This window comes from Leptinotarsa decemlineata, unplaced genomic scaffold, assembly GCF_025532065.1.
Source record: "Leptinotarsa decemlineata unplaced genomic scaffold, Ldec_3_MD MMD2_P_RNA_scaffold_9, whole genome shotgun sequence".
Lineage (NCBI taxonomy): Eukaryota > Metazoa > Arthropoda > Insecta > Coleoptera > Chrysomelidae > Leptinotarsa > Leptinotarsa decemlineata.
Window position 1 is genome coordinate 17178198 of NW_027412536.1, and position 25611 is coordinate 17203808.

The 25611-nt window shown below is 34.6% G+C and overlaps 1 protein-coding gene across 1 annotated transcript; it reads right to left on the bottom strand.

The window, feature by feature from the left end:
* Window positions 1–829: 829 nt before the first annotated feature.
* Window positions 830–25611, bottom strand: LOC111508528 (putative fatty acyl-CoA reductase CG5065; the record flags this gene model as incomplete). The annotated part of the gene is made up of 7 exons (XM_023164063.2): window positions 830–969; window positions 1032–1289; window positions 5278–5477; window positions 11499–11734; window positions 12439–12608; window positions 17405–17745; window positions 25450–25611. Coding segments are annotated over 7 exons (1470 nt in total), but the record flags the coding sequence as incomplete, so codon positions are not given.

The following is a 25611-nucleotide window of genomic DNA, read 5'->3' on the forward strand; positions in this document are numbered from 1 at the left end:
ATCTGCATGTAACTCGAACGGTATAAGCAGCGCACGCCAAGATAACTCTCAGGAAGCAAGAGATTTTCCGACTTAGGATAGGATAAGGATAGGATAAGGAACATGTATATATTCAATTTAACCTTGAATTGAAAAAAACTTCACCCCCAAGCTAGTGTCACTCGAAGGTATTTTATGAATATTCAGAAGAACCCTAAAACAAGTAGGATTATCAAATAATATTACAATCGATTCCAGTAATGAAAGGCTCTTTCCGTGAAACATTGGAAGTCAGTCTACCAGTCACTGGCAGGTCAAGAAATTCTGCATTTTCAATTTTGTATGAAAAATGCTTATTTATAATTCCCACCAGTTTTCCATTGGGGGTAATTGTTGAAATCAAAGTATTTTAAACGTGAAACTACTAATTTCAAAATAGTAGGCATTAAATTTTCAGAAATGACCGACGTTTTTGCCTCAATCTGTACTAAACAGATGAGGAAAGATGATGATTAAGTATATAGAATCACAACTTCGACAACAAAGTTTTCGTTTAAATCCAATACTATTTCTGAGAATATAGGTATTGAAGAAAGAAAGAAAGAAAAAAATTGTTTATAAAATGTTTTGGGGAATTATCCATCTTCTTAAACTATTGAAGCATTTTGTAATCTCAGTTTATTAGAAAATGTTTCTGTTATTAACTCTCTTCATTATGATCATGTAAAGTGTGGTCTTTCATCTCTATACCATATTGGAAAATTATTTGCATAACAAACAAATAGGTATTTCAAATAACTTTGTCTTGATAAAGAGTTAATTTTCTATAGAGAGAATAAATATAAAAAAAAATGTTTCAATTGCTTTTATTCAACAATTAATTACACCTAAGATTCCACAATCCTCATAAAGCTGCATACCAACTTGTATCCTAACCACAAGAAAAGTATTACAATTAAGATATTCTTCAATACATCTAAATAATACAACCTGAAAAAAATTAAATTTGGTATACTTTCGAAATAACAAGTGACAGGTTACAAATTACAAACCTTTTCAAAACCTTCCTTGCGTGTGGCAGTGTATCTATTTCTTCACGTGCACAATATTTCCTAGCACCCAGAATATAGTTTTGCATATATTCTTCAAAGTTCAAAGACTCTCTGTTGGAATAAAATATTTCTTTATCAGTACTGGATAAGCTGTCAAAAAGCTGAGTAAATTTTTCATTGTGAAAAAACCAAGGCCTAGTTGCATAGTACTGTAAAACCTTCAGTCCATTTTGAATGCGTTTTTGTGTTTTTACCAAGCTGAAAAAAAATGGATAAACATAATTAAATTATCCATGATTATAATTATAGAAGTTTTACAATGAACTTTATTTAAAACGCATTTCGCTACACGAAAACTTCATCAGCTACCGGTACATCAAACTATTCGATAATCTTTCTTATTAGTCAATGGGCTATGCTTGAAGACTGGCAGTAAACAAATCTAAAGAAATGAACTTTAAACGTTCAAGCCACTCTCGAATATACCTACACAGTAGGTTGAATGGACTGACGCCTGTCGGATATAATCCAACGCCTTTCGTGGTTTTAGCCAGGGGAATAGTTGTTTTCTGATAGGCGTCAGTCCACTCAACCTATTGTGTAGGTATATTCGAGACTGGCTTGAACGTTTAAAATTCATTTCTTTCTTTCTTTAAAATTGTTTACTGCCAGTCTTCGAGCATAGCCCCCTGACTAATAACAAAGTTTTTCTTCCTTATTCAGAGGAATCGGGCAAATTACGTATACGCACCTGGTTAGTACCTCGTCCACTAGATGGAGTGACATTTTGTTGTTCGCTCCAACTTAGGAAGAGGAATGAAATAGTCTGAAAGAATTCCGATTTTCAATTATGGAACTTTAGGTCGATGATGGCCACTATCTTGCACTGATGAGTGGCTAATGAGCCCGAAACCGGTCTGCAAGTGTGCCTGTTCCAAAATTGAAAGTCGACTCTTTCAGTTGTATTGCCAATTGCATATGTAGGCAATTTTCTGTGAAGATTCCTGCACTGACGCCTGTCGGATATAATCCAACGCCCTTCGTGGTATTAGCCAGGGGAGTAGTTGTTTTCTGATAGGCGTCAGTCCATTCAACCTACGGTGTAGGTATATTCGAGACTGGATTGAACGTTTGAAGTTCATTTCTTTAGATTTATTCAACAATCTTTTATATTATCATTAAATAAATGCATAAATCTGGCAAAACAGGTAGACTTCGAATAAACAATTTGGTATAATACCATATTACTTCTAGAAAACAGGTACACTAGTACGTGTTTTGTCACAATTAATTCTGTCAAAACATGTAGAATTAAAAAGCACAAATAATTACATTATCATTTCTAAAAAAGCAATTAATATGTGAATGTCTTAATTACTGATAATGGTGAATGAATAACTTCCTGTTGGTGGTTCAAAAGAAAATTTGAATATCTACATTGATTTCCAGAGATTCTATCGCATGATTGGGGAAGGTTCTACCGGTGAGAAACGTATCAAAATGCTTGAAAAGATGTTAGTTGGGGAGGCCTGGGGAGTATAGTGGGTGAGGCAGAATTCCGACGCTCAATTCGTTTAATTTTCGGACGATGATTTGTGAAACGTGCGGACGGGTGTTGTCGTGGAGCAGGATCGGACCTTTTCCACTGAACACCATCGGCTGCTGCTAGTGCAATTTTCGGTACATTTCATCGATTTCCTTACAACAAGACTCTTTTCTGATTGTTTGACCCGGTTGCAGAAAGTTATACTGAATCACACCAGCCGCTGAAAATCATACAGTAACCATGGCCTTTTTTTGGGATGGTTTTCACCTTTGGTAAGTGCCCCGGTGGGTCATCGGTGTCCAACCACTATCCTGAACTTCACGTGTTGTCGTAGATGATCCACTTTTCATCACATGTGACGATCCGATCCAAAAAAGGATCGTTTTGGTTGCGCAAAAGGAGTGGCACTGAAACTAATCAAATCCTACTTGTCCAATCGATTTCAAGTAGTTTGTATTGAAAATCAGAGAAGCACTCTTCAGATAATGTGTAGGGGAGTTACTCAGGGATCAATATTGGGCCCCCTTCTCTTTATTATTTATATAAACGATTTGCCAAATATGTTCTCCTCAAATATTGAGACAATTATGTATGCTGATGACACCACATTTGGCATCAGTATCAATAAAGGGGAGTGTCCGGCTACAATACTTGGGGAAGTTATGGAACAAGCAAAAACCTGGTTCTTGACAAACAAGCTCATACTCAATGGAAAAAAAACCAAAAGTCTCATTTTCGAATCCAGGCTATTCTACAATGTAGAAAACGACCTAGACATGCTGCACACTAAATTTCTGGGTGTAGATATAGATGTCAGGCTATTATGGAACATACATATATATACAATTTGCAATATACTAAATAGTGCAGTATTTGCTATAAGAAAAGTTAAACAACTTATTAACCAATCCGCTGCAATAACTACTTATTATGCACTGTTCGAATCCATTATTAGATATGGCTTGTCTGTCTAGAGCTCGACAGCTCAGTTTCATTTAAATGCTATATTCGTCATTCAGAAGAGATGTATCATAGGAGCTAATTTTGAAGACTCCTGCAAACCAATCTTTAAAACGTTGAGAATAATGACATACTCTCTGATAATTTTTGTAAAGTTACTATATGTCAAACAAAACATTAATAGTTACTATGTTGTGTCTGATATACACGGTCACAATACTAGAAATAAAGATAATTTGATTATACCTCAAACCCGGTTACAAAGAATGGACGATACAATTGATATTAAAATGTACAATGCCCTACCTCTTACAGTACGTTCTCTGAACTATAGTGAATTCAAAAAACATTTAAAGACATTACTTACGGAAAATCCCCTATATGGTATTAATGACTTTTTCCATTCACTCCCGGGACCATAGAGCAAAGATGCCTTTCACGATTGTATGTATGTACTGTATTATTATTTTTATTGCACTGTATCTTCTGAAGATTTTATATTTTACTTTTGGCATATGTTAATTTGATGGTATTTTGTGACATGTTCTAAAGCTGTAGCTTTGTTATGAACCAAATAAAATTTGAATTTGAAAGTAAAGAACAGACTTCGAAACGTGATAATTTCTGTCGAACGGTCAAATCGTGGGGCACCAACTTTTTGAGCTTTTTCACCTTTAAACCGTCAAAAATCTCATGGGACCTGACACCCAGTTCTTCCGCCTCCTCATGCACCGTTTGTGATGGGTCAGTCTCCACCAGGATCCTCAAATCCTCGTCCTGGATTACTGGGACTCATTATCCAGGCTAAAATCTCAAACCAACGTCGAACAGTTCGTTAATTAACACCATCATTTCTAAAGCCTGGTTTATTTTTCGTAGCGAAAAAATGGGTGAAAATCACTTAACGAAATTCTATAGTAATACTAAGCTGACAAGAGGCAAAAAAAAAAAAATTGGAGAAAAATGAACAGCATCGATATATAGAGTACCAACACAATTCTTTATCGATCAGTATATCAGTACAACAGGATATTTTTTATTGAGATATGGAATTACAAAAACAAATTACATTGACACAAACTTTTGTTTGTGGAGATCAAATCGTGAGGTGTAGTTTTTGGAATTCTATTCTGATCTCTCTATTTCCATGCAAGTATATTATTGCGAATTCAGTAAATAGCTATCGATCATCTCGTCTTTCAACAAAAGAATCACACGTTAGGAATCACACGTTAAAAGGTAAGACCCGTTATCAACTTATTGTGATTCGAGATTATGATGAATCTACAATAGTGATTGGTGAAAGTCGAGAAGTTTTTAGTGCCTTCAATCTGAAGTCCGATATATTACTGAAGTATAAGTAGAAGAATCACAATTTGTGCTACATAAGTTGTAGGACACATAGGGATAACTTTCTGTTTTTGAATTCAGTAGATAGATTTTTTAATCACTCTAGCTTGAATATATTATTAATATTCGGTGGCACAGTAGCCGGTTGGATTGGCGTGGGTGGTTTGCTCCATTCATTCAACCAATCGCTGTATGAACCAGTGGTTTAAGCATCGAGCCACTTCCTATCGTCGAACCCTTGCTAGGAATCGCACATTGAAAGCTAAACCCCGTTAATCGGGGTATTAGCTTCGACTTCTGAGAATTGTCGTTAATAGGGGGCATAGTTGTTTAACGAAAAAAAAACATCTTTCCAGCAAGTAATAAACAAGTTCATACAAATTGACTTACAATGGTTTACTTCCAGTTAGTGCAATGATCAGGTCTACGGAATAAGCAGGAATCCAATGGAAGAAAAATGCAGCAATAGCATGCATAAAATATGTTGATTTTGCACTACCTCCTGGGTACCATAAGCACACACTGAATGGATATTTATAAACGTATTTCTTGCCTAGTTCCAAAGCATATCCCCAACTTACAGGATCATTCTGAAAGATAAAATATATCAGGTACTTTTTTAGCCCTCAAATAATTCAACTACAAAAAATTCATTGTAATACGAAATATATTATTTTCACAAAAGTTGAAAACAGCAGAACTAATTCTTTCCTTCCACTTTCAAAATATATGTTTAATAATTTTATTATTGCCGCTTTTGAAAAGTTGGAAAAATTATTTGAAACACATAATACAAAATGAGAAAAAAAGGGTCCAAAATAGATTTTTCTTTCAAGCAGGTGTTGTCCCTGCGGAAAGGACAATTCTAAAATATCAATCAAATAGGTCTCATCTTTCAACGTCCATTTCCTAGAAAGGTGAATTACTATACAGTTGTGCCAAAGGATAGCAACTTCCTAAGCCACAAATCTGAGTTTCTTAACCTGACGAAGGCCGTCGCAGACTGGTTCTCGACCAATTCGTCACTAGACTGGGGAATATAAACCATGGTTTGGTTACTTTGGAGCGGACCATTCTTTACGAAGAAATGTCAGGCCCTCATCAGACGTGGACATTTGTCTCTGAAAGTTAGCCCATTGTTTTGTTCCATTGAGTTGAATAAGGAATTGTAGGAACTGCCAATTTCCTACAGCTCGTAAAATACACAATCCACTAAAAATTTATAAGATTGGTAAGTTATTGCGACCAATTGTCTCCGCAATAAGTTCCCCTACTTTTAAAATTGCCAAATGGCTAATCAAACAGTTTGAAATTCTCTGTCTTACCATCGAGTTTAGGTGTGATTTTACTGAATTCGTAGATAAAATTAAGGATATTGAGTTATAAGACAGAGAAATTTTAATATACCCTACTAGATTGAACGTGAAAGTAGGTTTCAAAACTGCTTTTTCACTTCAACAAATGATGAGTAACTCTTAAGACATGACGTTATAAAATGAAAAGTCGGGATATATGAAATGAACCGTGAGAACTGTGACAAGAAATACATTGGTCAGACTAATCGAGCTATTAAAACTAGTTCCAAAGAACTCTTATCACATATTCGATTTCGGAGACCAGATAAATGAGTTTGAAAATTTGTTGCTCAATGCATTCAAAAAATTGCTAATAGATAAATTTTTGATTGATATCTCCGGACAATTTGAGTGTAATGGACCTTGAATATTTTCAAAAAACTGAGAAGAAATGGATTGGTGGTTAAAAGGGGTCCAAATTTGAGGTAAATAATCCTTTCGCTTTTTGAGATTATTGAATATGCTCGTTGGTCGGACGACAGAAAGACCGACATCTTTTGCCGAATTATTGAAAATATCTAAAAATAATTGTGAACTCAAAAAATGTATAAAATTGAATAGGTTTTAGGTGAGATTAATTTTTGGGTAAAAAGGTTTTGGCTTTCTACGTCACAGCGGAGAAGTAGAAAGCCCTAACGTTCAATGACGGCTCGTGCATTGGAGAACAGGGGAGGCTTAAGTCTTATAGTCTATATAGACACAGAAAAGCCCGCCGGAGGCGCGAAATTTTTTATGTTGTTGCACGCTTTGCTTAATACTAAAGTTAGGGCATGGGTATGACAATGTGTAAAAAGTGCATGAGGAGCTATGGACTTTATTTTAGTTTGTAAACCATTTAAATGGCCGGCCATGACCGCAGCCCCATCATAGGTTTGCGCAATTAACTTTTGTCTAAAATTATAGGTGTCACACGTACGAATTGAAAAATTAAACAAATCGTCAGCTGTGCGCCCAGATGTAATAGGTATCATGAAAACCCATAAAACGTTCTACCACATTACCATCTTTGACATATCTAAAAACGATTGAAAGTTTTGATGTACAGGTAATATCGGTAGTTTAATTTCCCATCCAAAAAAAGAAACACTTTCAATCTCCTTGCTCATATTTTCCTTAATAATATATGCCACACTGTCTATATTAAGCTCATTTTGGATGGTTTTTGAGGTGCCCGTTTAAAAAAGTGTCAAATTGTGAATCATATTTGCCCCATAACACGAGGTAAATTTTTTAAATCGGAGTATCCTATTTTAGACCACGTTTGGTATTCAGTTTGTACGGAAAATAAAAAATAGGGCCAACAAAAAAGTGTTTCTCGTTTAATGGAGCCGGTTAACCAATCGCATTTATCGTATCAACTAATATTAAATCCTCAATTTTGTCGATTATCTGACGACAATCGACTATATCGTCAGATTTTTTAATTTCGTCCAACTTATCCATAATAAATTAAAAAAAAACTTACCGAAAAGTGAAAACCTGAAAACACCTTGAAATTGAAAGAAACCACTTTAAAAACACATTGAAAATATTACCAAAAAGCAGTGTTATATAATACTGCCTGTTTTATACACAAATAACAAATATCGTACACTAACGGAGACCAACTGGAGGCTAGCCTCCTATTCTTACGCTATAATTTCTGCAACTGAAATTACAAATCGGGACGTATGTCGCTGGTTGGATCGGTCTCGTGGAGTCTGTGTTTTTTAAAGCGGTCGGAGGCTTGGCTCCCTTGCAACGTATGGCATTTATTATTTCGGGTTGATAGTTTATTCGTTATTCGTTCATGGGCGGTACGTTTGAGTTTTGTTGATGCAGGATACAGTGTGGTACGTACTACGTAGTGAGTGATAGTGTTTTTTCGGGCATATTATGTATTTATATTAAAAATTAATGGTAAAGTAATGATACTCAAGCATTTTTAGAAAAAAATTATCATAATTATTTGTCAATATTTTTTCATTTATTGCGATGAATAGCCTCAAATTTTATGGGGAGGTTAAGCCTCCCTTGCCTCCTCTGGCGAGCCGCCGCCGCTAACGTTTCTTTCTCAAAAAATTTAGTGAACCATCATTGATAATTTTCGATTTCACCAATATTTTTGGAGTTATTCAAGTAAATAGGTATGAAATTTTTGAGTGTTCGATATTAGTTTGATTTCACTCGTTTCAAAGATTCTAGAAAAACAAACCATTGAAAAAATATTAGATACATTCGAGTGCTACGAAGGTTCTTTTGAAGAATCATTCAATTGAATATTGATGGTAATGAAAAGATAAGTTGGATATTTCTTCATCTAATCACAGTATAGAAGTAAACACCAGTAAGTTCACTCTCCGCCATATTTGGATCAAGATTCCCCAACTCGAATTTTATGCGCGGCCGAACTTCAGTGCAACCGACTGAATCTGAGGCATTTACCAAGCGAGCCAAATTCGGGCATGTAATATTATTACAGAGTGAATCGTTGTAAGTGGTGGTTTTGTATTTGTGAAAAATTTGTGTCTAGTTTCAAACTGAGCAAGTGTCAAGCTGTGGGTTGCTGTAATTTGCAGGGTGATGTCGACATTAATTTTTTTCGATTTCCAATTGACGAGAAAAGGTATGTTTTTCTATTATTTATTATGTAAGATTGAAGTAATGAACATATAACGAAAATCATAAAATAAATTGTTATAGACCATATATAGTGAAGTCATTAATATGCAGACTTTTTTTATGAATTTAATTTGATGAAATTGAACTTTACGAATAGTATATGCCTCCAGGTTCACTGGAAATACACAATTGTTGAACCACATCAAGTTTTGATTTGTATCTGTAGGAAAACAATTACTTCCACTGAAATCTTTGCAAAACCAAAGTATCAAATGTATATTCAAATAACCTCTTTTGGAGCCTACTTTCCATTTATATGTTCCAGATAATCTACTATAAATAGCAAATATGTATTTTCTTAGATTCTGTCATCAATAACAAAAAACATTAGAATTTCATTCAATTCACACACTTCATAATTAGCAAACTAAGCAACCCAAAGGTAAGAAATCTGTATTTTATATTGAAGTTTTGATTTACAACAACCAAACCAATAATATAAAAAAAATATTTCAGAAAAACGATTCAAAACAAAATGAAATTCTGCAAATGCCTTAGTAGTCATGGCAAAAGGCATACATTCGAACTGGAAACAGCCTGTTGCATAATTTTTCACCAATTCATCCACATCAATACTGGATATAAAAAGTATTGTGATTGAAGCTGTTAGGCAATTATCAAAAATCGGATTGAGAGTTAGGCGTATCATTTCAGATTTAGGTTCTAATTTTTATAAACTTGCCAGAAAAGATCTCGAAGTGACTGTAGAGCAGCCATATTTCTTAGTTGATGAGAAAAAAATATTTTTCATCTTGCTGAAACGTAGCAGAAACCATTTTTTCCATGACTTTTTGAAATTTGATGAATATACAACGAACAAAAGTCATCTTGAACAACTTTACAACTTGGATAAGGAAAAGCAATATAGACTAGCACCCAAACTTACTGATTCTCATTTATTTCCAACTAACTTTCAAAGGATGAAGGTTAAATTAGCAAGCCAAGTTTTCAGTCATTCGGTAGCTACAGCGATGAAAACCTATGTCAGTTTCAATCAGATACCATTAGCAGCAATAGGAACGCCTACATTCATTGAAAAAATGGATTGAGTGTTTGATATTTTAAATTCAAATATATTTGACGGTATGAAAGATTTCAATAAACTTTTTTTTAGAACATCAAAACAAATTGATTTTCTGAGGCACCAGACAGAAACCCAACTCCTATTCAAATTACCAGAGTTTTCAAAATCACATTTACTCTTCAGTATTTCACACAGGCAGAAGGAACTAACTGTCTAAAAGATACTAGTGAGATTCTATCTAGTATTACAGATGCAGACATAAATAGAATTAAGATTCTTGTGGAAGTCCAAAAAAATCCCTATAAACCTTTGAGAGTAGAGACCAATGATTATAGAACTCTAGCCACTCCAGAAGACAACAGCTTGGGTTATGTTTGTGGATATCTTTTGAGAAAATGTTCAAGAAAACATTCATGAGAAATATGTACAAATTTTGCCAGGGCGGCTAGTACTACACTGAATGTAACCTATGTAGGTATATAGTCATTTCAAGGCATATAGTAATACAGTAGCCAAACAATTTGGAAGTTTATATATGCCTCCAGATTCATTTCAACAATGTATCATTCATCTAGAGACAGAATTTCTTAACCATTTCAACAATTTATGTGCCACTGATTGTGAAAATTTTCCTTTGGATTATTTATTTTCTCTTTTCACAAGGGTAAGAATTTATTATACTTTGAAATTTGCCAATAGAAATTTGAAAACAAAAAAAAAACAAAAACTCATCATTCTAAAAAACTTTTAAAATATATTAGCATAAGTTTTTGTCCTAAATTGTATAATCTTACTATATAAAATATTGTATTTCATATAATGTTATCCAATTTGGTACTGAAGAGGTGAGGATGACAGTGTTCCATGTAAGTGCAATTTGTTACCATTCATTTAAAGTAGAACTCATGTGAATGATATCTGATATTATTCCACAACTAATGTTTGAAATACAAACTGAGTAAAGAAAAGTATCTCCTGTATAATTCAGTGTTCATATGGAAATGTTTCGAAAGAATTTTTTTCTTTCGTGTAATTTAATGTTTATATGAAAGTAGCTGTTTCAAAAGGACTTTCTTTCAGTTTGTGTCTGAAAGTTACTTCTTTGCATGATCTACACATCCATGTATAGAGTTACTTACTTTCAAATTGATTCCTTTCCTTTCTTTGGAAGATTCCCTCATCTTTTTTATATCAAGATGGAGTAGTGGAAAGCCAAAAACTTTCTTTCCCAAAAATTGATCACTCCTAAAAATATAACCCCTTCAATTCAAATAAAATATACGTTTATTTCACCACCTTGTCTTATTTTTTATCAATTCCTAAACAGTTCACAATCATATGAGACATTTATTGGGAGCTCCTCATAGCAATGATGAAGTCAGATCATGGTCACATATTTTTTAATCGAACCTCGTGCAGAGGTGCACAACAGCTCTTAGCCGACACCCTCCTGCCCCGCCACATGCCAGCAAAAAATAAAGTCTCGACCCGAAACATCAAAGAGACCGACGGGAGTGAATTTACTTCTGTTTACTCATGTACGGTGATCTAATAGTACAGATATCTCTTACCTTATTGGCGGTTATGTGATAAACTTCCGCTTGGTCTGTTCTAGGCCCACTACCAACTTTCCACGCAATAACTAGTAAACTATTGATCACCATGTCCACTGGAACTACGTCAGCACCCAGTTTTAAATCACAGTGCATTGTTCGGATAACACCTTTTCCTGCTCCAATCAGTATTCCTGTAGGTCCATTCATATTATCCACCCATCCGGGAATTGGATCTCTATAAGCTGCCACCACTGAAAGGTATAGGTGTTTTAACATTCCAATGTTAGGAATTGAAGGTGTACCATTCTAATACAAATTATGAAATAAAATTCTTTCAAAAATTATTTACATAAATAATGTATATCAATGGTTCTCGAGATATATTCACTAGATTTCTGCGGAGTCGTGAAAGGAAAAATTTTTCTATAAACATTTTGTAATAAAATTTCGAGTCTGAAGTCAGAATCTTGGATTACATTTGAGGTCCTTCTATGACTTTGCATTTCATAAGTTATTGGTACATTTTCATTTTTGATGTTAGTAAATGTATATATTCATCTCATTCATCTTCTTTATTACGATCTTTCTAAAATGAAGATATGTATGGATATTGGGAATCTAATGTTGAATAATGTTTTTCTCCACAGGATTTTCACCGTAGGTAGTCGGTTTAATTTTAAGGAAAGTAAAAATACGTCAATTTTGAAAATTGAAGTACTTTTACTTTCACCCAGCAGATGATTAGAATCAACATTATATTCATACACTTCTGGGTCACTGAAAAGGTCACCAATTCAAAATTGCATTACATTGGTGAAGTAACTTGCTGATGATGTTTTGACTGCCTATTTTTCTTCTTAAAAGACAATTTCTCCATCATCAACTAGATTCATTTCACAAAAAAATATTTCTATTATATTTTTCAATTCAGTAAATGATAAAATAATGCACATACCTATCGACGGTCTTGTAATAACTATAGGCAGCCTATTATTATATTCAGATACTAACTGTTCCGTGAGAGACTTCGTATACGAATAAGTATTTGGATGGTTTTTCAGTAAAACTGGAGTCAAAGCTTCTAACAATTCATCACTCATCCACTTTGCCAGGTCCAACATTTTTCTGAAAAAGATATAATAAGTAGATTTTTAATACTATTAATTTTTGAAATCATAAAGAAGTTTTTGGTAGAATTCGTTTGGTAGCCAGTTGGTTACCAAGAGTGATTCGTTCTGCTCGGGAAGAATTTCCCCCTCTGCAGGAAAATGTAGGCTTAAAACACCACACGAAAACTAAGAGACACAGAAGAACAGCGCCAATCAGTTCCTACGCCGGAACTTAGACCAGTAATAGGAATGAGGAACTTCAGGAAGTCATGAACCCAGCTGACTCCGGAGATGAAACCACACAGCAACTAAACCCAAAGCGAGACCTTGTCGAGGCGAACAAAGTAAAACTCTTCCACTAATAGTGATCAAGGGCATTCTCCCTATGAACAAAGAAGGCCTTCATACAATAAAACAGGAGCTGAAAAATGACTTCGAAATAAAATATACAGGGCGGTCAAGGCTACTGTACACTAAAAGCAGTATTGGCAACCAGACTGGGAACAACACGCTCAACAAACATAATGCGGTATACCACACATACACCCTGCTAGAGGACAAAACCCATGCATTTGTCCTTAGGGATCTAGATACGCAAGCACCGGTGGACGACACAAGAGATGATCTAAAGAAAAAGTACCAGATACAGGTTAAAAACTTTTACAAAATGAGGATGGAAGGGAAGTCGCTGTGCCTCATAATAACCAATAAGGACGTCATCCTCAACCACCTTAAAAGGAACATCCACACTTGCAATAATTCCAGAAAAAATTCACAATGCCCTCGATGCCAACTTCAGGGTCAAGCGACCTCAAACTGTTTGAAATGCGCCAAAGGTCATCCAACGTACGAATGTACAAAATCAAGGGATGAACTGTGTGCGTCAACTGTGCAGGCCCGCATCCCGCAAACAGGGTAGACTACCCGATCTACAAAGAGAGGCTACACGACCTGGAAACAAGGAGATAGGTCAACTGATCCTAGGGATTTACCCCAGATCCGGCATCTCAATGCAACGCGTGAATGAGACGTGTCATTGGGGAGTTTTCGGGGCAGCAGAGCAGGGGAGAGAGATCTCCCAGGCTTTCACGAAGCTCAGTTCTTTACTAGATATGACCGAGATGAAGAGGTCGATCAAGGAAGGGGTCTCGTCTCACCACGAGAGTTTCCTAGTGCAGGAAGATCTAAGTGTGATGGTGTAGCATGCACAATAGATTCGATTCTTGAGATCCTCTCAATTTACTGAAGGTGATTGGTATACATTTCTCTCAGACAACCCCATAGAAACTCTTAATGGAATCATATCAGAAAAATGGGATAGCCAACACATTGGACCCCTGTTTCCTATGCATCTCTGAGTATGTATCATCAAATGTTAGGTAACCATGTGTGAATTATAATAGTTTGACCAAGATGTTCAGCAGAAAATTTAAAGGTCGTGGTCCTGTTAAACTACCAGTGTTGAACTACCATGATGTATCCATATTACGCGTTCACACTCCATTTTGTTTAGTTTTTTTGTTATCCAATGTGATAGGACTAGTAATGAGCATTATCTGTGACCACACCATTATTATGAAACTTGTGGATTCATTTCCGTATATGCCATATCATTTATTTAATTTTCTTCACTTCTGGCTGATGTTTGTGGTGATCCAGAGCGTAATTTTTGTTCTGTTGTTCTGTTGAAAGTCTTAAACTCTATTTCATTCCGGATTAACTATACTGGAATAGATGAACTGACATTCGATTCATTGAGCAGAACTATCACTTGTGAAAAACAATCTTTTTTGCACTTTTTCTGTACAGTTTGTTTAATGCTGCTGATAATGTTATCATTTATTCAGTTAGATGGAAATTTTTGAGCAAAATATCGAAAGTGATTCATAACGATATCAACATACGGAAAGACTCGAATGATTGAGTGTACAATTTTTGGCGGTGCCATTCAAGAAACTAGAGGACAGTTGTTTAAAGATGTTTAGCATTTTTTCGAAGATGTTCTCAAGACGACATTTCAACATCTTCCCGAGCTGACTTTGCTTCATTTGTGCAACTTTTCTCATGGCAAAAATGAAGCTTGTTTACTAAACTCTTGGGCACACTGTATAAAAATATAATGTGACAGTATTAACATCAACACTGTAAATTTTCTAGAAGTGCATTTGAAAAAAAAAAGTTCTTGAGAAGAAAATTATCATAACCCTTCAGAAGTCTCGGTATATAAAAGGCTAAATATTCCAACAAAAAAAACTCTTTGAATGGTCCAGACCATCTTACTCATATCTTCTATATGTGATGAACTCAAAGTAGGTACCTAATACTAGTGAGCTAAATTTGAATTGAGAATTACGAGTTTCTGAATCTGATATGTGTTTCTTAAACTTTACAAAACCGAAAAAATAACCGAATATATCGTATATAAAAGGTCTACCTTGGGACAAAATTTGAAATGTTCATTAAAGTTTCAGGGCATACTACGATATTTTTTCTTAGTCGAAAATCGGGATTTTTTATTAACGATTTTTTTATTGAAAAAACCACTACGCCATTGGATTCAGAGTGCCTCTAAACCGGTGTGACCAAAATTTCATGAAAAAATATTAATTTTTAACAAAGTTATGACAAGTCAAAAATTCAAAAACTCACACAGCTAGCAGTCACAAAAAACACCCTATATCAACAGATATAGCCATGAATATGTTTTTTATGATTTCAATAATAAAGTGCAACCAGATGAAAAAAAAACAAATAGCGTAAATATTTTTAATGAAAATAACGGAATTACATTCACACGATTTAACTAACAATGAAGCAAAAAATTTCAATAAACGTAACTAACTAATTATTGAAATGTTTCGATTCAGTGCAACAATTAATTCTAACTCATATTCTGGTAGCCTTTACTAATCCACCATGTATTTCGATACATGTGTCGTAGCGCAAATTAACGCAAATTAACTAAAACTAAGACCTAATATTTCAATTTAAATCTTGCCATGGAAATGATATTACAGTTTGACACTTGTGAAAGATTTAAGTGTACTGTTGTCAACAATATTCACCTTACAGTTCTCCGAATTATTTTGTGTCATGGCTGCAAGATTGAGCGTAAGAGAGAAAATTGAAATTGTACGCCTTTCGGGAGATGACGTTAGAAGTGCTAGAGAGGTTTGTAGAGTATTTAATGAGAGACATCCAGATCGTCCTCGTATTAGCTGCGGTACGGTAAATAAAATATTCAATGAAACTGGTGCAATATCAAAAATGATGTTAAAAAGTAATCCTGTACAAAGACGAAACAGGAATGACAGGAATGATCAAATCATTTTAGATTATTTCGGAAATAATCCTAATGCCACTTCAGATTTGAATATTCCACGAGAAACTACATACTCGGAGATGTCTCAAGGCGAAGAATATTACCTAAACCTTTCAAGCCAAAATTTTTACACACACTTCAAGAAGGCGACGAAGCAAGACGCCTGGAATATTGTTTATGGGCCCAAAGGGAATATTTAAACAATAGAAATTTCCTAAAAAATATTTTATATACCGATGATGCCACTTTCACTACAAATGGAGTAGTGTCATCACAGAATAGTCGCTATTGGGCAGCGGATAATCCTAACTGGGTAATAAACTGTAAAAGTCATTATTCCCAAAAAATCAACGTCTGGTGTGGGATATTGATCGAACGAATTATTGATCCTTTCTTTTTTGAGGAAAACATTAATGCGCAAAGGTTTCTAGAATTTTATAACACAGAGTTTTGGGTTGCTATTCACGAGCTCCCAATCAATGAACGATCAAATTTAATTGTGCAGTTAGATGGTTCAGTTCATTATGCCAGAGCTGTGAGGCAATGGCTTAACGAACATTTTCCAAACCGATGGATAGGCCGTGGTAGTCCGTTTATAGAGTGGCCACCCAGATCTCCAGACCTCACAGTTTTGGACTTTTTTCTCTGGGAACTTCTCACACAAAAGGTTTATAAAAACCGCTCAAGAGATAGATATGAACTTAGTGCAAGAATTCGACAGGTATATGCAGATATTATCCCTCAAGAACTAAGAAACGTAATCAGAAACATTCGTAAGCCCTACGACACATGTATCGAAATACATGGTGGATTAGTAAAGGCTACCAGAATATGAGTTAGAATTAATTGTTGCACTGAATCGAAACATTTCAATAAATTAGTTTTTAGTTACGTTTGTTAAAATTTTTTGCAACATTGTTAGTTGAATTGTGTGAATGTAATTCCGTTATTTTCATTGAAAATATTTACGCTATTTGTTTTTATTTTCATCTGGCGGCACTTTATTGTTGAAATCATAAAAAAATGATATATTGTGAGTGTTAGCTGTGTGAGTTTTCGAATTTTTGAGTTGTCATAACTTTGTTAATAATGAATATTTTTTCATGAAATTTTGGTCACACCTATTTAGAGGCACTCTGAATCCAGTGGCGTAGTGATTTTTTCAATAAAAAAATCGCTAATAAAAAAATCCCGATTTTCATCTAAGAAAAAATATCGTAGTATGCCCTGAAACTTTAATAAACATTTCAAATTTTGTCCCAAGGTAAACCTTTTAGGACTTGACATTTCAAAAAAAAATTATTAAAATCGGTTAACAACTTCAAATTTCAGGGGGGTGTTTCCATTAAAAATGGGTCACACTGTATATGATTTAGAATCGATAAAAAAAATTTACGTCTTTATTAACTTCTTTTATATATCTGCAAATAAAATGTGTAATGTTGATCGTAGTCGAAGTGAATAAGTCAGGTTCAGAATATGCTTCTTACCTGGGATCTTGTGGAGCACAATATAACCTCTCCTCTAATCGTGTTACATCACAGTGGCAATACGATGTAGAAACATGTACAAAAATCTTAAGTGCATGGAAATTGCAAGCCATTTCGAGAACATTCAGTGTACCACCCGTATTCAGAAGAATTGCACTCTTCACTGGTTGGTCGAATCTAACATTGGCAGCCATGTGGAAGACAATAGTTACTGAATTGTTCAACTTGGTCTGGTCTTCTGGCGAAAGTCCACAGTTGACTTGTGTCACATCACCACTTATACATTTCAGCTTTTTTAATACCTCTTCACTGTTTGGAGAATTTCGGAGTTTATGAAAGACCTAAGGAGAAATGATTATTAACTCTTGATGAACAATCATATTTTTCTTTATCGAATATTGAAATGATTCATTCAAAATAACTTTTTAATGTGGATGTGTTCGTTTCGGTTGAGATGGAACATTCAAAAAAAATCAGGATCCTAGTCTAGTAGCAAATAGATCTCATAAGAAATGACGATATGATAAAGAGTGGCGGGTGTATCTATTGTGAAAACTTATGTCATAATACGAGTATACTATTCAGAAAAAATTTTCACATATAGTCAGTGGGCATAGTTGAAGACTGGTTATAAATCAAATCATCTGAAGGAACAATTCGTTCAGGCCAGTCTCGATTCCCTACACTGTAGGTTAATGGACTGACACCTATCAGAAAACAACTATTTTCCTGGCTAATGCTATGAAAGGCGTTGGATTATATTGGAAGTTGAGACTGGCCTAAACGAATTGTTCCTTTAGATGATTTGATTTATAGCCAGTCTTCAAGTATGCCCACTGACTATATGTGAAAAGTTTTCTTTCCTTATACGAGAAATTGGGTAAATTTCGTATATGCGGTTGGTTACGTCGTTCACAGGCAGATGGTGCGATGACAAACCTGTTATTTGTTGTCCGCTTCAACCTAGTTCGAGGAATGATACTCTGAAAGAATTCGATTTTCAGTTATTGGAAGTTATTGACTTTATGTTGATGATAGACACTACCTTGCACTGACGAGTGGCCAAACAGCCCAAAACCTGTCTGCAAGTGTGTTCCAATAATTGAAAATCTATTGCGGCAATTGTATCGCCAACGCCCCTTGTGGTATTAGTCTAGTTGGTTGGACCAGCTGAATACTTCTCACTCAAGTTTTTCAGAAAAGAGGCAAGGGACCCCAAACTTTTTCATTTTTCAAGACTATAAAGGTTGTTTTTGATGATTGGGTGTCCATTCAGGGGGGTGGCTCTTTTGTGTTGGATTCTAGCAACATTAGTTATGGTTGAAAACGGATTTCTATATATTCGAGGATACTTCCAAAGGAAGTCCCATTCGACCGCACGGATTATTAGAAGTTGATTCCGTGCAAAAGTGATTGTAATTTTACAATATACAAAAAATATCGATATGAGCGAATTAATCGAGAAAGTTTTTGGCTTCTCCATCTTGATACAAAAAATGTGGGAAGAAAGAGCCTTTTCGAAACACCTATTTTCATATAAACATATACTTTTATATATAAAACAAATACTTGTATATGAACGCTGAATTATACGAAAAACACTTTTCTCTCTTTCGATTGTATTCTAAACATTCGTAATGGGATGGAATCAGATATAATTCACAGGATTCCTACACAATATAATCAATGAAAGAAGTGAAATTTCACTTACATGAAACACTGTCATCCTCAATGCTAGTCAGCCGATGTTTCGCCGTAAGATACTTGCCTTATCGGCTCTTCAGTAGAAAATCCGGATAACAATATAAGAAAAAACAATCAATTCGTTCATAATTTGGACTTTTTTTGTCACGAAATTGGTTGAATCCACCCATGTCATCGATGACAGTACATGAATAACATTCATTCGCTTATTTGATTAAATACCAGCCATAGGAAGATTCCCACATTTTTTGTATCAAGATGGATAAGTAGAAAGCCAAAAACTTTCTTTCCCAAAACTTAATCTCTCCTAAAAATATACCCTTTCAATTTGAGTGAATTAATATTCTTACAGAGTCAGACCGCACCTAGGTCATTGACGAATCAAAGAGCGGCATCGAAAGTAGTTTGGTAATATCCTGAAGAAATGAAAAACTGTCAGACCGGAATATATTGAATATATTGATGTCATACTTTGTACCACAATACTCAAAACTTATAGGCAATGGAGTAAGCTGATAACTGTACTAAACACGGATCTTCAACTCCATATGTGGGCTCTGAATTGGCCTTGGTAGTACCAACATCAATTTTACGGAACCATATTGAACCTTCATTGATCTCCCAAGAAAAAAAACAAAAAACTGCTTCAGTAAGAGAGAGATCGAATACCATAATTACAATGCTACTTACCGACATTTAGAAGACATCTGAACAAAATGAGACCTTAGCTGTAAACAAATACATCAAAGGTTCAGAGACAATTTGTCGTTTATGGGAATGTGTGACATAGAATAACAGAAAGCAAGTGCTTTATTGATAAACCAAATTATGCTCAGAAGTTCATGACAGACTTCCAACGAACGATCTGTTTAAACTAAAGCAGATAGAAGGAAAGACGCAATAAGTCCATGAGGCTGCAGTGTTTTCAGAAAACTTGGAAGAAATGAAGAAGTGAGATATGACTCTCAGGCAACAATTGAAAGTGCAAGAAGACTAATAGAGTATATAGATATAATTTCATTGCAATAAGTAGTTCTTCCGAAATATTATGGTATGATTTCATTTCAGATACCTTATAATGACTCTATTTATTGTAGGTATGCGGTCACTTAATTGGAGCTACAAAGGAATATATGAAAATATAATCCTAATATAAGAGGTAGTGTATGAGAGGGTTCAGGATAAATACTTGCCCTACTTGAAAGTAGGACACTTTTGAATAATTTCAAGATCATCATCCATTTGGAATTAGTAATTTTAATGAAACATGTGACCTCGAAAAAAAGTATGTGAAGTTGGACAATATTTTATCATCGGTTGGAGTTTCTATTACTTTCTCATATATTTGCCTCAGATTTGCTGAAGTATTCAGAAATAGGGTGTGACTTTCAAAAATTTACTTCGTAGGTCCATTTAACGTAATATCAACATTTGGTGCCAAAACTATTTCATAATAATTTCAAATGGTTAACCTTTGTCAAGAAGAAATTCACAAAAACTAAACGTGCAGAGATCGCAATCAGGGACGCGCCGTCCATATGGGCAAGGTCGTGCGGCGCACGACGGCGCCAAGGCGTTAAAGGCGCCCTTTGAGTTGGCAAAATTGAATAAATATTCAATCCAAAACTAAGGATTTTTTGAAACTTCACAAAAAATCAACATAAAAAATGTTTCTACCAATACCGATGGTGAAATTTTATTACTCACCAATGCTGACCGGTGGTGAAATTTGAAATTAATGCTATTTAAACTACCTACTTACTTGTCTTCTCTAGAAGTGTAGGCGCCGCGCATTCCGGCAATAGTTTTCTTGTTTAAACTTGTGAAACGTTATCGGAAAGGCGAAGTGGCGAAGAAAGGCTTCAGTGAGATGCTGGTAGATGCCAAAGAATTGGCAACTGCCTTGGACGTAGATGCGAAACTCAAAAGTGCAGAAACCTTACGGCCACGAAGAATAAAAAAACAATTTTCCTATGAAAGTGAAGATCAGCCAATTGAAAACCAAGAATTAAAATTCAAAGTCAACTGTTTTTTTGGAATGCTAGTTTTACTCTTTCATCTGTAAATGAGAGATTTGAGCTGTTATACTCCCATGGCGATGTTTTCAAATTTTTGTGGAATACTGAGGATTTCGGCAAGTATTCTGATGAAGATCAATTTAATTTTTGTAAAAAACTTGAAGAAGCGTTAACTGACAAAAATCGAAACGAGGGAGACATAGACGGAACGGAACTTTTAACCGAATTACAATTTCTACAAATATGCGACGGAAAGGTAACATCTGTAGTAGAAACACTTAATTACATTGCAAAAAATAACTTGGCCCACTCATTCCCAAACATTACTATTGCGTTACGTATATTATTAACTATACCGATTTCTGTAGCTTCAGCCGAGAGATCATTTTCTAAACTTAAACTAATTAAGAATTACTCAAGATCTAGAATGGGTCAGGAGCGCCTAGAAAATCTTGCTATTATTTCTATAGAATCTGAGTTGTTAAAGGAGCTGAATATTGAAAATCTAATTAATGAATTTGCCAAAGGTAAAGCAAGAAAAGTTCAATTTCTATAAGAAATTTCCGTTGGTTTTCATCATAATAAGTGTATTTGTTTAAAAAAGAATCGCAATCTAAATATGTTTTATTTGATCTTCAGTTTTTTAATAATTTTAAGTAATGTTTTATAACTTTAACATAGTTTTTATTCTGTTCTGTTTTATTGTGCAATATAGCCAATATAGTGTTTAATATATTATTTTTTATAAGTGTACTGTGTACATATTGTTTTCTTCAAAAAAAATCTAGGTAGATGTAGAAAAAATTTCATAGTTTTCCACGCTGAAATGGGAAGGAGTGATTGATTATAATATTTCTACCCTGGTAATTTTAATAAAGGCGCTTATCAATATTTCGCACGACGGCGCCGAAGTTACTTGGCGCGTCCCTGATCGCAATGATGACGTACTGAATTACTAAACAGAAAATTTTAAAATTTCTTTCAATTAGTCATTTTATGATACAAAAGCACCACTGACATTCCAAATTACTAGTGTACATTACCAAGTAAAAAAATCGCCAATTCTTACAGACTTTTAAACATATTTCAATATTACTGTAGATTTATTCCCAAGCCATTATTTTTAACACATCGACATGTGTTTCAATCACCGAGTGATCATCTTCAAGAGGAAACATTAAACTGTCAATTTAATTGATAATTAATTTTATTAAATAAAATTAATTTAAATTTTTCTCAGTGAAATTTCATACTAGTTTATGTTTGAGGAAGCTATCGTATAGCGAAACACGTACCGCGGTTTTTGTAAAACCCTTCATAGTGAAAATCATACAATAAACTATATTAATTAGTTCTAATATGGATTTTCATATCAAGTATTGGCCAGTTCTATTCAATTATAAAAGCGATTCGATTTGAACAATAGTGTTTCTAGGCATCTTTGTTATACTGTTTTGATCTAGCTTCTGTTTTTGTGATTTATCCATTGAAAGGTTTGTTCTGGTTCAACGAAATTCAGGTTCTAGGACGTCAGGATCATGCGCAGTTGATATAGAGCGTTCTGGTTTATTGAGGATAATTTTGGACTGACGAATCCTCTGTTCTGGTTTCGACTGCGAAATGATCCTGAACTGTTTTGAACCGTCCCGAATCGTTCTTGCTCTCGAGGCTGAACTGTTAAGAACTGTTCCCGTTGCTCATGCGCATTCATGTGGAAATTTGTTTGGGATATTTACTAGGATGTTTTTTCATTTATTTGACTTGAATAACTGATGATTGAGGGTAGATAACGTTTGAACTGACTATAAGGATTCGCTACATAACAAAATGGACATGATCAATAGTATTTTCTCGTCTTCATCTCTTCATATATACGATAAGTGGCACAGTGGTCTCCTCAAAAGCGTTCTGGTTTAACCAAGTGTCCGAGACTATTTTGGACTGTTTGAGATTTTTTGCTTGTACGCATCATGTCTTGCGCAGTTTCCAAACGTTTTGGGATGTAAGAACCAGAACAAACCTGTAGAAAGGCAATGTTTTCGAAAAAAATATTGAGCATGAACCTATCGCTAATGGGTAGAAACACAGAACATAAAAGCCGAAGAATTGGTTTGGTCAATGTCGTTTCAACAAAAACTTAATACTAAAAATAGTGAAGAGTCTAAGGCACTCTAGGGTGAAACTGATCTGTTGACACAAAATGACATGATATAAAACAAAAATCCCCAGAATCCAGTAAGCCTAACAAATGCTCCAATACACTGAAAATACGCAGATTTATGATGGGTTTTTATTTTTTGCTCATCTCATAGATTAAAATGAGATCTGTGACTGATGCACAGAACATGCATAACTAAATACTCGTCCCAGTACTAGTTGCCGTGCATTACATAAGTCAGTTGAGTCAACGGTTAATAACCGACAAATGGTGGTTTGGCTTCATAGGGTTACGCATATTGAAATATTATATAGCTGATAACATGCAACATAGCCTAGTTGAATTAACTTTAAAAAAGGCACAACAACGCAAAAATTTTCAATGGCATTTTTTTTGGAATTCTTTGGGAAGTAGAAGCAGTCTAAATTTAAGTTCCTGGGGTACAAGCCTCAGACAATAAGGTACCAGCCCTGTTACGTCATTTGCCATATTGAATTTAAAGGTTGATTTTTGTTTATTGAATAACACCAAAGTTGTATAAAATTAAATTTCTGAAATTAGTTCTTATACATTTTTTCCTTTAGATTTATGCAGGAAAATAGAGGGTGGTTTTTTTTATTGAAAAACTTCGAGAAAAAATGTACGAGAAAAATTGTAATGAACAAGGTTGTTCAAAATAATTTTTTTTTGGTCGTTGTAACTATTTTCCTAGGATATTTTTCGATTAATATCCGAGAAAAGGAGAGGGTACAATCTCATCATTATATTATCGACCTTGATAGTGACGAAAACTGCTCAGAACAAATCACCTCCGACTCTTCTGAGATTCCGGATGTATTAGTGCCTAAAAACAAAATGAAAGTTCATTTTTTCAGTTTTAAAAGTTATACTGTTCGACAAACTGATAATTTACAAACCCCTGTTCCTTTACCGTAAGCGCGCGTCCCTAAAATATGAACCTTGAAAAAATCGACATCATAATTGTAGCAAATCACATTATGTACATATCAAATTTTCAAAGACAGTCGATAGAAAAAACAACAACAAAATAATACGAAAACATCAATACAAATGATACGAATTTACTCCCTCCTTTTCCAGGGTATAAATCGAAAAATATCGATCCTAGGAAAAAAAATGATAGGAACCAAAAAGGTGGGAAATAAATTCAATTCCAAGCAACTTTGTGATAACTATTTTTCATGTGAAATCGAAAATAAACGAATTATTCAATAAACAACAATCAACCCTTAAATACAAGATGACGCAACGGGTCTGGTAACCCGAGAACTTAAGTTTGAAGGAGAATTTAAGTTTGAAGGTGATTGACAATGTTTCATGATGAATTTCATTAGTTCGGACTTTCATTGTCTGATATTATATAAAATGATTTGAAATCCCTGAAATAACTAAAAAAGAAGAATTTCAGGTTTTTTGCTTAATATAATTGTTTTTCCAACTATTCATTTTTATTCCTCTTCTTTAATTTTTAATTCTTCTTTTTTAGTTATATCAGGGATTTCAAATCATTTTATATAATATCAGACAATGGAAGTAAGTACGAACTAATGAAATTCCGAGAACTTAAATTTAGACTGCCCTTGACCCTCCCAAACAATTCCGAAAGAAAATTGCCAGTAAAAATTTTAGCGTTGTCAAAACCTAATTCGACCGGGGCAACAGTACCTACTGCGTCTCTACCAGCCGTAACGTAATGGTTTTGTGGTTACGTTACGGATCATTTGTTGCAAATGGATACGCGCCTTGAGAACATATGAAAAGTCGGGATGGAAAGTTTTGGAAATCGAGCAGATTATATTAGTTATCAGTTTCCACTGTCGATGAAGTTACAACCGATTTTGAATAAGTACAATGTTTATTTAGTTAGGATTATAAATTATTGAATAAAGTTATTAAATTTCATCAAACTTCCATTTCTCATGACGAAACCCACCGACATGAAATTGGTATATCCACAGACAAGGGTGGACCATAGAATTTGACAATATCTTAAATATTTCTCATGACAAACCACCGATATAACCTATTAAGGTTATGTCGATGTGACGAACACACCCATCGACCGGCAGCTGCCCCCTTGCCCCACGCTGTCAAGTTCTGTGGACCACAGAACTTAACAATATCTTAAGTATGCCTTCACTTACCGGAGAATTCAGAAACTCGTCAATCCGTTGCCAGGATTCTTTCCCTTTTTTAGGCCTAACGAGTATGTATATTGCCGCTACTTTCGAACAAGACCTCAAAATTTTTCTACTAAAATTTTTCCCATAAATCCAGTGGCACCAGTGATGAATATATGTTGACCT